The sequence below is a fragment of the Syngnathus typhle genome, linkage group LG16 (genome assembly GCF_033458585.1).
Source record: "Syngnathus typhle isolate RoL2023-S1 ecotype Sweden linkage group LG16, RoL_Styp_1.0, whole genome shotgun sequence".
Taxonomy (NCBI): Eukaryota; Metazoa; Chordata; class Actinopteri; order Syngnathiformes; family Syngnathidae; genus Syngnathus; species Syngnathus typhle.
This window is the reverse complement of record NC_083753.1, coordinates 423,711-437,637: the sequence shown is the minus strand read 5'-3', so window position 1 is coordinate 437,637 and position 13,927 is coordinate 423,711. Positions and strand designations below refer to the sequence as shown.

The following is a 13,927-nucleotide window of genomic DNA, read 5'->3' as shown; positions in this document are numbered from 1 at the left end:
GATTGAAATGATGGAGAGGGAATGGAAAATAGGTTGGACCCTTGAGCGAACCGATTGGACCACTTCAGCCTTGTTTGCTCAGTGCTGTATATCTGCTTACCGTATTTTCCGCACTATAAGGCGCACCTAAAAACCTCCAATTTTCTCAAAAGCCTTATATATGGACCAATATGGATTCGTGGATGAGGACTAATTTAAGTAAACTTTACATGTTTATTTTGTGTGTTGTGTGATATTAACGTTTGAGCAACGTTGAGTTATTGATATATTGTTATTGTTTTCACTATTTCGAGTGTTGCTATATTGTGATTGCATTAACGTTTGAGCAACGTTGAGTTATTTATTCTATGCGCCTTATAATCCGGTGCGCCTTATATATGAACAAAGTTTTAAAATGGGCCATTCATTGTAGGTGCGCCTTATAATCCGGTGCGCTTTATAGTGCGGAAAATACGGTTCATATCCTAAAAAGATGGAAATAGTGTGAACAGATGAGACTCTTATTGGAACATATACAGCGTCCATAATGAGGACAGGCATTATCGAAAATGGATGGAAATGGAAGCGCTGAGATAGGGCCATCCCTGCAAAATGATCAAATGATATAGCAAGATACATATACTAAATGTGATATATCATTTTTTTTATTCTAATTATGTGTTCCTAAGACATCTGGGAACCATTTAAAACTGTGAAAACAAGTGTTGTTTTGGTATCAAACTGGTGCTGACTGTCTGAGGGCAATGGCCACATTTCTTCTCCATGTTAGTTCAAACTAGCATAATAATTTTGCTTATAGTAATACGATTGAAGCTAATGTCAGCTAGCTAGTTAGTGTTCACGGCATTGTGCACAGCAGTCAGCACGTTATTGGTTGAAACGAGTCCATGGGGGCACCTTGTCAGAACCAAGCCCACACACACTTCCAATGATATAAACATCATTTTATCTGAATGTCACAGGTGAGATGCTCCCTATATATAAGAAAAACATGTTTTTTGCTTGATGTCAAACAACTCCAACTGAGAGCTTTGAATCTTTGACTCTTTTCAAGCAACCCAACTGTGGTGTATCATTGCACTTTGCACTCATCTGGATGAGAGTCAAATATCTTCTCACCTTCTTCCCAAAGTTTCAAAAAAGGTTAAAATTATTTAAATAAAACGAGTCAGTGTGAAGAAGGTGTTTGTTTATGCGTGTGGAACTGAGGAGGTTGGCGCTTGAGCAATGTGATGTCTGCTCGATTGTCACAAATCTAGCCCAACAGGAAAATCAATTTGGCCCAGTGTGTGCTTTTTGGTTTCCAGGAGTGCAAGGCCAGGGCCGGATAATGTTCCAGTGTATTGGTTTTTCTTCACAGAGCGACTGGGAAAGAGAGAGGAACGCAAAAATGTGGGAATGGCAGGCATGCCTTGATAGATTTGTGTAAGTGTATGGGTGTATGATAGCCAGGCAATGTCAGTCTCCCACATGCTCACCTCTGACTGCAGCTCTATCACAGTCACATCCCAGCAAGCAAGCATTTATAAGTGATTTGTATGTGCAACCATGTGTGCCGCTACAAAGCCGATGCCCTGCCTAGCTGCTGTGTTATTTTTCAAATATATTGTGTGTAGGTGTTTGACAGCCAGGTGAAAGGATGACATGATGAAATTGCTCTCTGACCGTTGCCATGGTGCGTGTCGTCCTGAGAGAGCTCAGCCGTGTGACGTGAGCGAGGATGACAACATCACTCTGCTGCTTAAATGCTTGGGAGATTTAACATGGCATCTATAAATGTTGGAAATAAGAAGTTTGCGAATAATAAAAACCTGCAAGTTATTGACGCCCATTAAAAGGTTATGGCCAATAGATGTCACAAGATGGAGAAAAGAACAATTTTGTTAAAAATTGCTGTGGACTGACTAGTTAAAACTAATTCCATCAACTCAACATATTTGCTAGGCCAATGTTTTTATATTTGACACAAAAACTGAAAATTGTTTGGTTTTCCACAATAAAAACTAAGTTTAGGTTTCTGTGAATTGACAAATTTGCAGATGCACTGTGATTAGTTCCAGGGTCAAAATGTGGCCCATCATAAATCCCTTAACTTTGCAGGCAATGTTTTTTATATCTGAATAGTTATAGCCACTAGAAAAGTGCAAAACCTTACATTTAACACCACTAATAATAAAATGAAAAAACAAATTGTAACAACACATCTCATGGATTTCTGTTGTCATCTCAGAGAACATTAGTTGCCATTTTGTGTTTTTACAGAAAGACTGAATGTAATTTACAAATAACCAAGTTGGCATTTAAAGCACAACCACAATGGAGTCTAATCAGATAAAAAGCGTCAAAACACCCATCAGTGCAATTTCATTCAAAAGCCATAATCCTTCATAGCAGAGCCAGCAATGACATTAATAAAGCAGAGTGAAATGGCGCCGGCATAAAATATGTTATGACTTTTTGACAACTGATGCGCAGTCAGTAATGCAGCGTAAAACAATTTGTTTTACTCGCTAATTAAGTCGCTTATTAATGTTTTGTTGATATAGTGGAGATTGTTGTTATTGAAACTGAATAATGAAGCGAGAGTTATGCATGTACTTATTACACACGCAAGCGCAGACACACACAAAACGTATTGCTTTGCCTCCTCTTTCTCTCCCTCCAACTCGAACAAGCATATTAATGAAAGTGTCTTAACTTGTGATGAAGAGTTAGAATGTGGAGGCTTTAGTAATCAGATATGTTCTAACCACATTAGCTCTCCTGTGTGTCTCTCCCAAGTTGGCTGAGCATTGATCTAATTCAAAGTGAGTGTAGTAAGGCCGAGAAGGCGCGCCAAATGTTACGCACAGCTCCACACTTTATCACTATTCTATTTATGTGGCGCGGGGAATACTTTAAAATATTTTCTTATTAATCATGTCCCAGCAATCAGGTCCGCTTTCCGTTTTTGCCACCTTAATCGAAATTCTCGGCACGATCGTAGGCAAAACTACTGTCCCAGTTTTCATTAGCGTCAATCACGTCGGTAAGGAGGAAGAGGAGGAGGGAGGAGGCCTGACATCAGCATCTCACGCAAGACATTTTGCCCCGCCTCATCACATTGAATGACAGCGCTGAGGCGCGCTGATATGTCGCTCAACAGCTCGGTGGGGCGGAGAGGTGGCCGGATGATGAGGGAGGCCAGTCTGGAATGGCATGGACATGCACGAGTGTGTGCAAACACACATCTTAAATCTACACTCATTTTATTGAAGCCTTGCGCTAAATGATCCCACCCTCATAGACACAGTGGTTACATTCCCGTGTTTGAGCAACTTTAATAATATATCAAATCAACCAATGAATATAAATTGAAGACGATTTTAGGTTTAGGTACGCAGACTAATTAATTTTCAAAAGATTGGTTTTAGAGCAACTCAGCCTATGTGATAATATGAAACAATCCTTTTTTTAATTAAATCCTATGAAAAACTGAAAATACCTGGAACGTTTTTGTGGAAATTTACTAGAGATGTTCCACACGCTGATTCCAATTTGGAAGGTTAGTCCATGTAATACGCCAGATATAATCGATTTAAAAGAAAGAAGGAACATTAGCCGTACATGAAGTGCTCTGTGTGATCTGCATTGCTGGATTTAGAGAGGATAAAAATTCTTGAACCATCGAAAAGATGAAATGAAATGGAATAATCTGAATCATCTTTTGTTATGAACAAGGCGCATCAAAGTCTCGATATGCTAAATTGATGCGCTACAGTTTTATATGGGGTGAGTTCGGCAGCTCTACCTGGTGTGCTGGCGCCAGCAGTGGGACCACTGGCGGGGGAGATGGGCCCCGAGCCCGAACGAGACTGTTGGGACTGAGTGGAGCCAGCAGGTGAGCCCACAGGGGAGGGTGAAGGTCCGCTCCTCTGGCTATGAAGGTGCGGCGAGGCGTGGGGAGAGAAAGGAGACTGTCTCTGGGTGCTGGCGCCTCCTTGCTCTCCTTGGGTACTACTGCTGCTGACAGCTGATACCAGACCAGCTTCCGTCCCTGTGGGGAGGTCATCTATCGAGCCAGACAAATCCTGCAAAAGAGGAACAAAACATTAAATAAAGGTGATGCAACCATTAAGAAAATAAAAATGCATGGCCATGAACAGCCGCAAGATTACCCAGTCGATAGCCTCCATCGCACAGCAGGCTGGGAATTAGTTTTTGGTTTCCGCCCTCTGGAGGAAAACTAACCTTATTCTTTAAATGTGTGATAACGTGGGCTTATATAATCGCTATAGTCAATAGTTTGGAGCTGGTGGAAAAGTCATTCAAAGTTGGGATATTTTAAAGACAAGGAATGGCCCCTCTCTTATGTTCTGCAATGTCTGAATTGGATTTTTCCCCCCAGTGAGTTAATACTACTAAGTTCATACATTCGACAAGACACTTTCAGGACGGCAACAAGGAATCGGTCACAGTTGACGCAGACATTGCCTGTCTCAACCCATCCCCTTATAAAAAGCATACAGTATCATACCAAAAAAAAAAAACTACACAAATAATATTTTCTTAAAGGCTTAAATGCAACATGGCTCATCCACCTAATGCGCATATTTTTATTATGTAGAACAGGGGTGTCAAACTCCATTATGACTGTCAACCCAAATAAATGCACCTCATATTATATACAGTAAAAGCTACAAAACAAACTGACAAATAACTCGTTTAAATCAGACAAGTAAAAACTGGTCAAATATATATATAAAAAAAAAAAGATATTTTTAAAAGTGAAGATAATTTGCAATTCTAGTAATGACACGAATTTGATGCACAATTTGTCTTCGCGGGCCACATAGAATGATGTGGCGGGCCGTATCTGGCCACCGGGCCTTGAGTTTGACACCTGTGATGTAGAAGAAAGGCTGGAGGACCCTGGAGAACACCGACCCAAGCACATGAGAATATGAATATAAATATGCACACCTCACACGCTGGGATTCAAACATGCCTCCGAATTGTGAGGCAAATGTGCTAACAACTCGTTCACTGTCTTACAAATTGGAACATAATTATGTAAATTTAACTACATTCAATCGAGCAGAAAAAAAAACATAACAATATTCATTGGAACAGGCTCTAATAAAATGACAGTTTTGATTGCCTGTGGTGAGCAGAGAGCAACGTGTTTGTCCTTAGTCGTGCTTTTATCTCAATCCAGGGAACCCTCATAAATACTGTGCATAAGTATTTGGGAATGTCCACGAGTGGCAACAGAACAGCAAAAGTGCTGGAACGTGAGGAAAAAAATAGATGGGATGAGATTTGACGGCTGCCCCCTTAACACACGCAGACACACGTGAAACACACACACATTTTCCGACTGACAGCTGAGCCTGAGCTTAAATTTGAGGGGGAAGTCACCTATGAGTGAGCCCGGTTTCCTGGCTAGTACTCGCTGAGGGAGGTGGAGTAGCGGGTGAATGCCAGCTGATGCGACCTGCTAAAATAAGCTCGCTGACCCTTCAGTCTGAATCCACCTGAGACACATGCCCACATTGTGACACCGGCCAAGATCAGTTTGTCACCCTGTTTTTTCTTTTTGTTTGGTTTTTTGAATCATCGTACTCTATCCTTGTTGCTATGGTTGTGTGCTTATGTAAAACACTTTCTCTGCAGGAATGGTTGTTTTAAAGTGCCCTATGAAAAAAGTAGTTGAGTAGCAAATCTGCCTTTAACAAAACAGAAGAAAAGGCCTTGTCTATCATTTTATAAAATGACACAACATAACCTTGCCTTAAGTCAGGAATTGATAGTATTTCAAAATAGAAGTAGTGTATTGCATTCCATCATACACTCTCATGTAGTAAATAAAATATCACATTTTAGCATGATAAAGTGCAGTTCTATACCTCTATAACAATTACAATTATGAAATGAATAACTTTCAGACAATGTTAACTAAAACGGGAGCTTAGATTTGACATTAAAGCTGTCTATATTAAGGTCATCATTATTATTTACATCGGGGTTGTTATCATATTTTTCGGACTATAAGGTGCAATAAGGCACTGTCTCTATTTTTGGAAGATTTTGAAATTTCCATATATAGGGCAAATTGGCATACCTGATTATAAGGCGCACTGTCTAATTTTGACAAAAATTAAGAATTTTAATTGTGCCTTATCTTCCCAAAAATATTGTAACATTTTAATACATAGTAGACATTCCAAAGATGATGATTATTATTATTAGTTTGTTGACTCGAATCACGTTTCACTAACCATTTTCCCTTCAGACTCCCTCGAATCAACATAAGACAACTGTCAGTGCATTGGCTGTGATACAGCACAAGGACTCGTTTTGTATTCATATTGTAGCGGTGTCATTTCTGTTTTAGCAGAAGCGTCTTTCCGTCCGCCGCTGCTTGTTGTGGTTAATGCGATCTCAACGGCGAAACACAAAGCTTTTGTTTTGCATCATGCTGCTGTGATGAGTGCCCACCCGCTCTGCCAGCCTGTCGACTGGCATCATCTACCCTTGCACACATGGGGCACCTGCTTGCATCTTTTCCTGTCTCCCCCTCGTTACCGCTCCCTTTCCCAGCCAATCAGGTCAACCGTTTGTCTGAGCGGACCAAGCAGTCTCCTAAAAAGACTGGAAGTTAGTTTTCCAATCAGCAGTCGCTCGCTTGAATGGTGCCTTACACAATACAGGTTACCATGACAGCCAGCGTCTCCATGGTGATGGCTTTTCCAAATAGAGTAACCATGAGCTAGCGTGATCCGCCGCTAGGTTGTTAACCCATGGGCTAATCATGTGAATGGCTGGGAATAATTGCATTTCGCCTAATTGGGTGCTGTTGCCAGTTTTTCCTGTGCCAGTTTAGGGGTGGGGAAATGCGTATCAGTAATTTGTTTAGTGGCTCGTTTGGATTATACACACACTTGAGCACAGCTGTGTGGCCCAAGACCAAAAAAGTAGCAGAACTATTACAATAAAAGGGTGGTAAACCTTAACACCCTTTGCTCCTTCTAAATACGCCCATTATATTAGTGAAACACCATCATGAAAAAATAACGACAGTGCTTCTTCATTTAATGTTTTCCAAGCCACATCCTTTACATTTAATCCTTGTCACAGGCCACAGATTTTTGTGTCTACTGCAGTCACACAAGCCAGCCAGCCAGCCAGCTAACCATCCAAACAGACATGTGGTTGCAGCATCCAAACGCCCGACAATCGGTAGCACCGATCCAAAGTGGCCCAAATCCAATTTGTTTGGCTCTAGGCTGCAAATTGCTCTGTGTATTGAGTCTCCAAATAGCTGTCAACCTCTCCTGCTTGGCGTCCTGTACCGCTTAATTCACTCCTGGAGCATGTAATTGTCATAATAAGAAAAATATCGAGGTGATAATAGCAAGTTACTTTGAGATGGCCACCACCCACAAACGCACACATGCACACACACTCACACACACACTGTACGTAATGGCCCAAGACTTCAATTGACACATTTCACACAACATTGGAGAGGCAGTTGCTCGTGACCCTTCACCTTGCTGGCATTGGCACCTGCCTACAATGACTGTATGTGTGTGTGTGTCTGCACTCTATGGGCGTTTGTGACATACACACAATGAGGCTGGCTGGGCTGTCACAGAGAGACATGTTTGGCTACTGATGCGGCCAAGGGGGACAGATGAAGTATGTGTGTGTGTGCGTGTGTGCATGTGTGCGTGTGTGTGTGTGTGTGTGCATGCGTGTGCGTCTGTGCCAAATACTTGAGATTTCAGTGCATATTGCACAATCCACTCTATTTATGTTTAGGGTGCCAAAGACAATCGTACAGTATGGTCCACAAGTATTTTTACAATGACTGAATATTTAAAAAGGATTCTGCAGTCATCCATTTTATGTAATTGTCTTTCATAAAATGAGACTAATTAAAGGAAAATAAATGAAATATTTTTAATAGCCAGGTCAGGCACCTGATCTCAACCCAAGTGTATACAGAAAAGACAAAGTGCATTGCCTTCTACAGCAGCTACTGAAGAGAACTTTTCCAGAGTTTATATTATTACTGATCTCCTTTTATGTATCCATAGGACCCGTTTTGTCTGGGTCAAAAGTAAAAGCACATTATAATGTTACATACACACTGTGGTACTCAATATACGTACAGAAATAAGACCTCTGTGGACACAGAGGTGCGCTTTATTCTTTGTTTCTCTTCTCTGGGTAAATATGATGATGTGAAATGTAATTAAGTCCAACAGCTATGCTTGGTAGGCCTGAGGGACAACTCTGCTCATTGCAGCAGGGCACACATTTGTCGGCTCCGGACGCCGTGCTTTCCATCTTTACTGTGCTGTGGAGACTGAGGGGAAAGGCTATTATAAAGATGTTTATTCATCCTCCGCCCAACTGTCGTCGGAGGCAAAATCCAAATAAAAGGCCATGCAAATGAATCCGAATGGACTTCTTAATGTGCGTTTGTGAACGTGTATGTGCGTGAGGTTTTTAATGCAACACCCCTGTAGAGCAGCGACTGAACTAGCCTTCACTAAGTGCTATTAAGTGGGAAAAGAGAGGAAAAAAAGGAACTGGATAGCATTTGAATCCACATTATTTATAAAATAATGTTTGAATGCCATTCAGCAGTTTTGTTGTGAAACAATTAGATGTGATATGGGTAAATAATTGTTCAAAATTGTTCAGAGAAAGATTAGTAGAATGAATCAAAGAAATAAAGCAATTTTGCATGCTGCGGAAAGTGTGTGTGTGAGTGTGTGTGTTTGACAATTTACAGCTCAATGCTACAATGCTTATATATAATCTCATAAAGGGATATAAAAAATCTCCACATCCCTGTTAAAAGGCCATTTTTATTTGGCACATTTAGAGACAGACAACCTTTACAGAGGGAAAGCGGCGTTTTCTCTTATGAATATAATTTAACTTAATGCATTAAATGTTTTGTAAAAAAAAGAAAAAAAAATACACACTCTTTTCTCCTTTCTGTTTTTATGAAACTCAAACGCAGAACCCCACGTTAAGAGCGTCTAAAAAGTAAAACTGGTCAAAGAAATCTGGCCAAACAATTTCTAAACAACAGCACAACATCCTGAATGGGAAAGCAAAGCAACAATTGAAATGTCAAGGAATGTTGTTGGCACTTGGCAGGGGCAAACATTTGTGTGTGCTCAGGATTTGGACGGACTGAGATAATCTGTTTGTAATAGTAACACTAACTCCTTGGCACAAGCTGTTATTGTTTGTTGTCAGATAGTGGGCTAACGGAGCGATAAGCGCTGAGGCACTTAAAACTCTTGCCAGTGTGATGCAGGGTGGGCTACTTTGAAAGGGTCACGTGCGGCCCCATAACCCGGCAGACACACACATCTGGTGCTGCTTGTCTCCAAACCAGAGACTAATGTTGAAATTTTCTGATTCTTCCTGATAATATGACAAGTAGGAGGAGTTCTAAGACCCAATTGCATACAACATGCAGTATGTTCAGGTTGGATTTGCTAATTCCATTTTTTTCATCATTTAATTCTAATTTACACAAAAAGTAAAAAGATTATTAAATATAAAAATATAAGTACATATATTGCTCTTATTTGTTCATTGTATGTGCCTTCTTGTTTTTACTTTTTGTATTGTTTACTTGAACGTTTTGTTTGTCCATGGACCAATATAATATAGATATATATAATATTTCATATGTTGTGTCACCGTGGAATAGTAGGAAACGCAATTTCGATCTCTTTGTATGTCTTGACATGTGAAGAAATTGACAATAAAGCAGACTTTGACTTTGATATATATAATAATATATATAATACAATATATATAAAAATATTAAATAAATTAAAAAAAAAATATATATATATTTTGACATGGTATATATATTGATGGGATTATAGTATATGTCATACAGCCACCCATTCTAAGCCTCCCCACGCACCCGAGAGAACTCCAGACACGATGCAGCATCAAATGTGGGAGCTGGAAGGAAAAAACAAAATAAAGAGCCCAAATTCCTCATTTCTAATTCAGCTGCTCGTTCAGTTTAACCTCTCTCTTCTCAGCAATTAACGCACACGCCACATCCTTCACGCTGCGTACAGCCGAGGCTAAATAATGCAAGGGGCATCCAGCACCCGCATCCTTTATCATCCCGAATGACACCCATTTGCATATCTCCCCAGTCAATTAGAGTGCAGCGGAATAATCAGCCCATAATTGGGGGAGAGTGTCTGTAATCACCACCCTTGGCACACCGACAGGGCCATTTGGAAGAGCGAGGGGGGGGTCGAGGTTGGATGACTTGGTTGTACGTGACACTCCATCTAACTGCAGTCTTAACTTCAAACTAATACATTTGAACACGCAGGTTAACTTCTCTCGTCTTATGTACGCTCTCCTCCTTTGTACAGTCGCTTCTATTTCCCTATGAATATTAAAAGCATTCCTATTCTATTCAAAAGGTCAAAGATTGTCACCGTGTACGCTGTTGAAAATTCTCTTTCTCTCTGTTTAAATAAAAAAGTATGAAAGCGTGGAAAATGGCATTCAGGTCAATATTGCCGCTTTGAAAATAAAGCTCAAGAGTTTAAGATTGATGGAAATAATACAAAAAAACGTTTTTCGAAGAACATGACATTTGAACAGTTCTAAAACTCACTGCTTTTGGAAAAAAAAATCTCAAATACTTTTGAGGAATCCTTTTTTAGGTTTTTTTAGTTGTAAATATTTTTCCCATGTCTAGATTAAAAAAAAAAAGTCTCCACTGCATCAGGTTGGGCATCCGTTGAACAAAAGGTGTTTATTCTCATTAATTATTTAATAAATATCCTTTGATTCCTATTGATCATGATACATTTTCATTCATCTCTTCCGTTCGAAAATGAAGGCAATCCAAGTTAAGCAAGCACTTCCCATTATTTAGCTATTGTGGCTCTTGTCCCTCAGTGTCTAAAAGGCAATTATTAAATAGATACCAATTCATTCACAATTAACGACTAATTTTTCCCCATTGGCCGATTACAGGAAATTTGACTGTCCAAAGCTATATAAACCATTACCCTTTAAATACACAACAAAGGGAAAAAGTTAGTAATAGTCAAGGAATACAAGAAAGGCCGCAGACGCACCAGGGGGAAAATTCCCCCACTAGTCCCTTTTAGAAGCAGACAATCAAAGTTGTTTTATGAGAAGTTTTCCGGGCAGCTTTGAAGCACAGTTTCTGCACAGCCTTTATATTTCCTGCTCAAAGAAGAATGACCGTTTTTTGCGAGACAACATTTGCTTTAATACACCCTGTTCCTCAGAGGCTTTGGTGGTGTCCTCTGAACATGGTGACTAAAAGCATGAACTGAGAAAAGGAAGGCGAGAGAGAGAGAGAGAAATGGAGCGAGAGGGATGATGTCGAGAGTCGGGTGCGCTGGAGGTGTGTACAGGAGCAGAAAAAACCCCGGCAAGGTTTACTCAAATCTCTTTAATGTCCACCGTAACACATGGCTGAAATTTAACGCATAAAGTGGATATTTTTCCATCTCAAAGGTAGCTTGGTGAAACGGTGGGAAGGCAGCCAAAGATAGCAAAAGAGGTGAAAGTAATAATTAGATTTAAGCTGTCAAGTGGATTTTTGAATATGAGGGGCACAAACTTGAGATAAGAGGGTTGATTATTGCTGTTTACAATTTCTAACATGGAAAAAGTGATTTTTGCTTTATTTATTTATTTATTTATTTATTTATTTATTTATTTATTTATTTATTTATTTATTTATTTATTTATTTATTTATTTATTTATTTATTTATTTATTTATTTATTTATTTATGATTTTTTAATATTTTTTGGACTCTGCAATGTTTTAGATGTATATAACATTTTTTGTTGATATTTCTTTCAGCAATGTTGTGGTAATACTAATAACTGATCATTACAATCGTGTTATGAAGTTTTGAAAGCATTTGAACTATTTACCAAACTGAAAAATTGTGTTTAAAAACAAGAATATTGTTAAACATTTCCCACTGTTCACAGAGGGAGAAAATATTGATTTCTTTTTCAGGGGATGCCTTTCACTGTTTAATCCCTCATTCCATGACTCCGGGGATCTGTGGCATTTCTTGTCAGCCAGCCAACCTCGTGTATGTATCACTGTCAAAATGACTGATCAGAAGGAGGGAGGCGGGTAGGGAGCTGAGGGAAGGAAAGGGGGAGATTCAGCTTGACTGGAGAGATGCTAAACTCCCCCCGCTGCTCCCATTGGACATGCCTGTCAGCGTGTCCGCCTCGGTAATCCATCAGCTCCCGCTGCTGATCAATAATGTGATCGGTGGAATTCTGAGACATACCTTGTAGAGAGATATGTGTAAGCGGGGGGAAAAAATGAAAATTAACGACTGACTTTGACCTTCAACTGGCATAAAGTTAAACTCAAGACTGTCCACAGGCATATTTTGTCTTCATTTTTTTGATATATGTGATCTTCTACATAGAGTGAACTGCAATTATATAGCAGGAAAATACAACCTTTAAACTGTTGGGTTAAAACTAATCCAACATGTTTTATATTAGCTCATTTATTTCGTATTATTTTAATTAATCGGCTAAGTAATTGGTTGTCTGATTTTTATAGTGGAAAATATCTGAAGCTGCCCTCACAAAATAATCCAAATCGGTCAGGCCCCAATTTTTACAACAACATCCAACTATTTATTCCATGAACTTAAACAATTAAAGAATTAACTTAAATCATTTACAAGTTGAGTGGAGAATCAGCCCTTTTAGGGGAGCTGACAAATACACACAGAATCACTGTGTTACTAAAGTTAACAACTCAGCAGACTCCGAAAAATGACACATAAAAATCTGAATATACCAGTGGAATCACTCTTTTATGAGAATTTAGAAGGAAGGAATAGAAAAAGTTAAACACTTAAACTATAAAGTCATTAAATGTGCAAGCTGCCATACCATCACCTGCATTTATTATATATTTTTTCCAAATCCCCATTTTTTTTTTTTTTAAAGATAATGGAAGTTATGCTAAATGCTATTCACATAACATGAATTAAAATGAAAGTTTCTGAATGTCTTCTAATAACTAATGTTTGCCATTTCGGAACAAGCTCCGGGATTATTGCAATCCCTTTTATTTCCAATTGCGATTTTAATTTCAAGTCCTAACATTTATTTATTTTTTTAAAGTGCATGTTTATTTGGGATTTGCCGCAAATCCACCAGATATAGCGCAAAGCAAATTTCCATGGACAAACAAAATTATCAATTAGTATATGCCACTACATCCCGCCATTTTTCCACTTGGGCATTTGACAGTTATGAGGTCAATAAATCACCAAAAACATCTCCATGTTCACACACACACACATCCACACTGGCGTCAGTCCACACTTGCAAGTGTTTAAACTAACTTTTAAATGGTGAAAATAAATTAGGCTCACCATCAAAGAGACTTTTCAAAAGCTATTTCTTCTATTGGAGTTCAAACAGCAGCCTGCTTGGTAAACAGGCATGGGGAATTCGCGTTGGAGATACAAACAGTCGGAGGTTCACCACAACAAAGACGGAGGGGAAGCAGCGGAGGGCTGTAATTCATCACACATTCCACAAAGCAAATGCGACTGACTGTCCATGAGTACAGAAACGAAACAAAAAATACTTTCTAATTGGAAAACCTGTCCCCTTTACACAACAGTTTCTTCCCCCTTTTTCCAATTGCTTGTTTCTCAATGTGACTGGATGCCCTTGCCCTGCTCTTTGTTCATCATTAAAATAATTCACTGTTAGTTATTACGGGCCCCCAACTTAAATTAGAAGACAGATGGAGCTGTAGGAGGAAAGGGTGAGGAAAGGGGGGAACCTCTGGGTCTTGAACAGCTTGTGATTTTTTTTTAAAGACAAACTCAGACA

General features: G+C 39.3%; 1 protein-coding gene across 3 annotated transcripts in view; it reads right to left on the bottom strand.

The window, feature by feature from the left end:
• The window catches only part of arid1b (AT-rich interactive domain 1B), a 142,516-nt gene that overhangs the window by 38,211 nt on the left and 90,378 nt on the right, over positions 1 to 13,927 (bottom strand). For all 3 annotated transcript variants that reach the window (XM_061301366.1, XM_061301368.1, XM_061301367.1), the window contains one exon: positions 3,791 to 4,070. In XM_061301366.1, the coding sequence (XP_061157350.1) occupies positions 3,791 to 4,070 (280 nt within the window). The remainder of the gene's footprint in view (positions 1 to 3,790; positions 4,071 to 13,927) is intronic.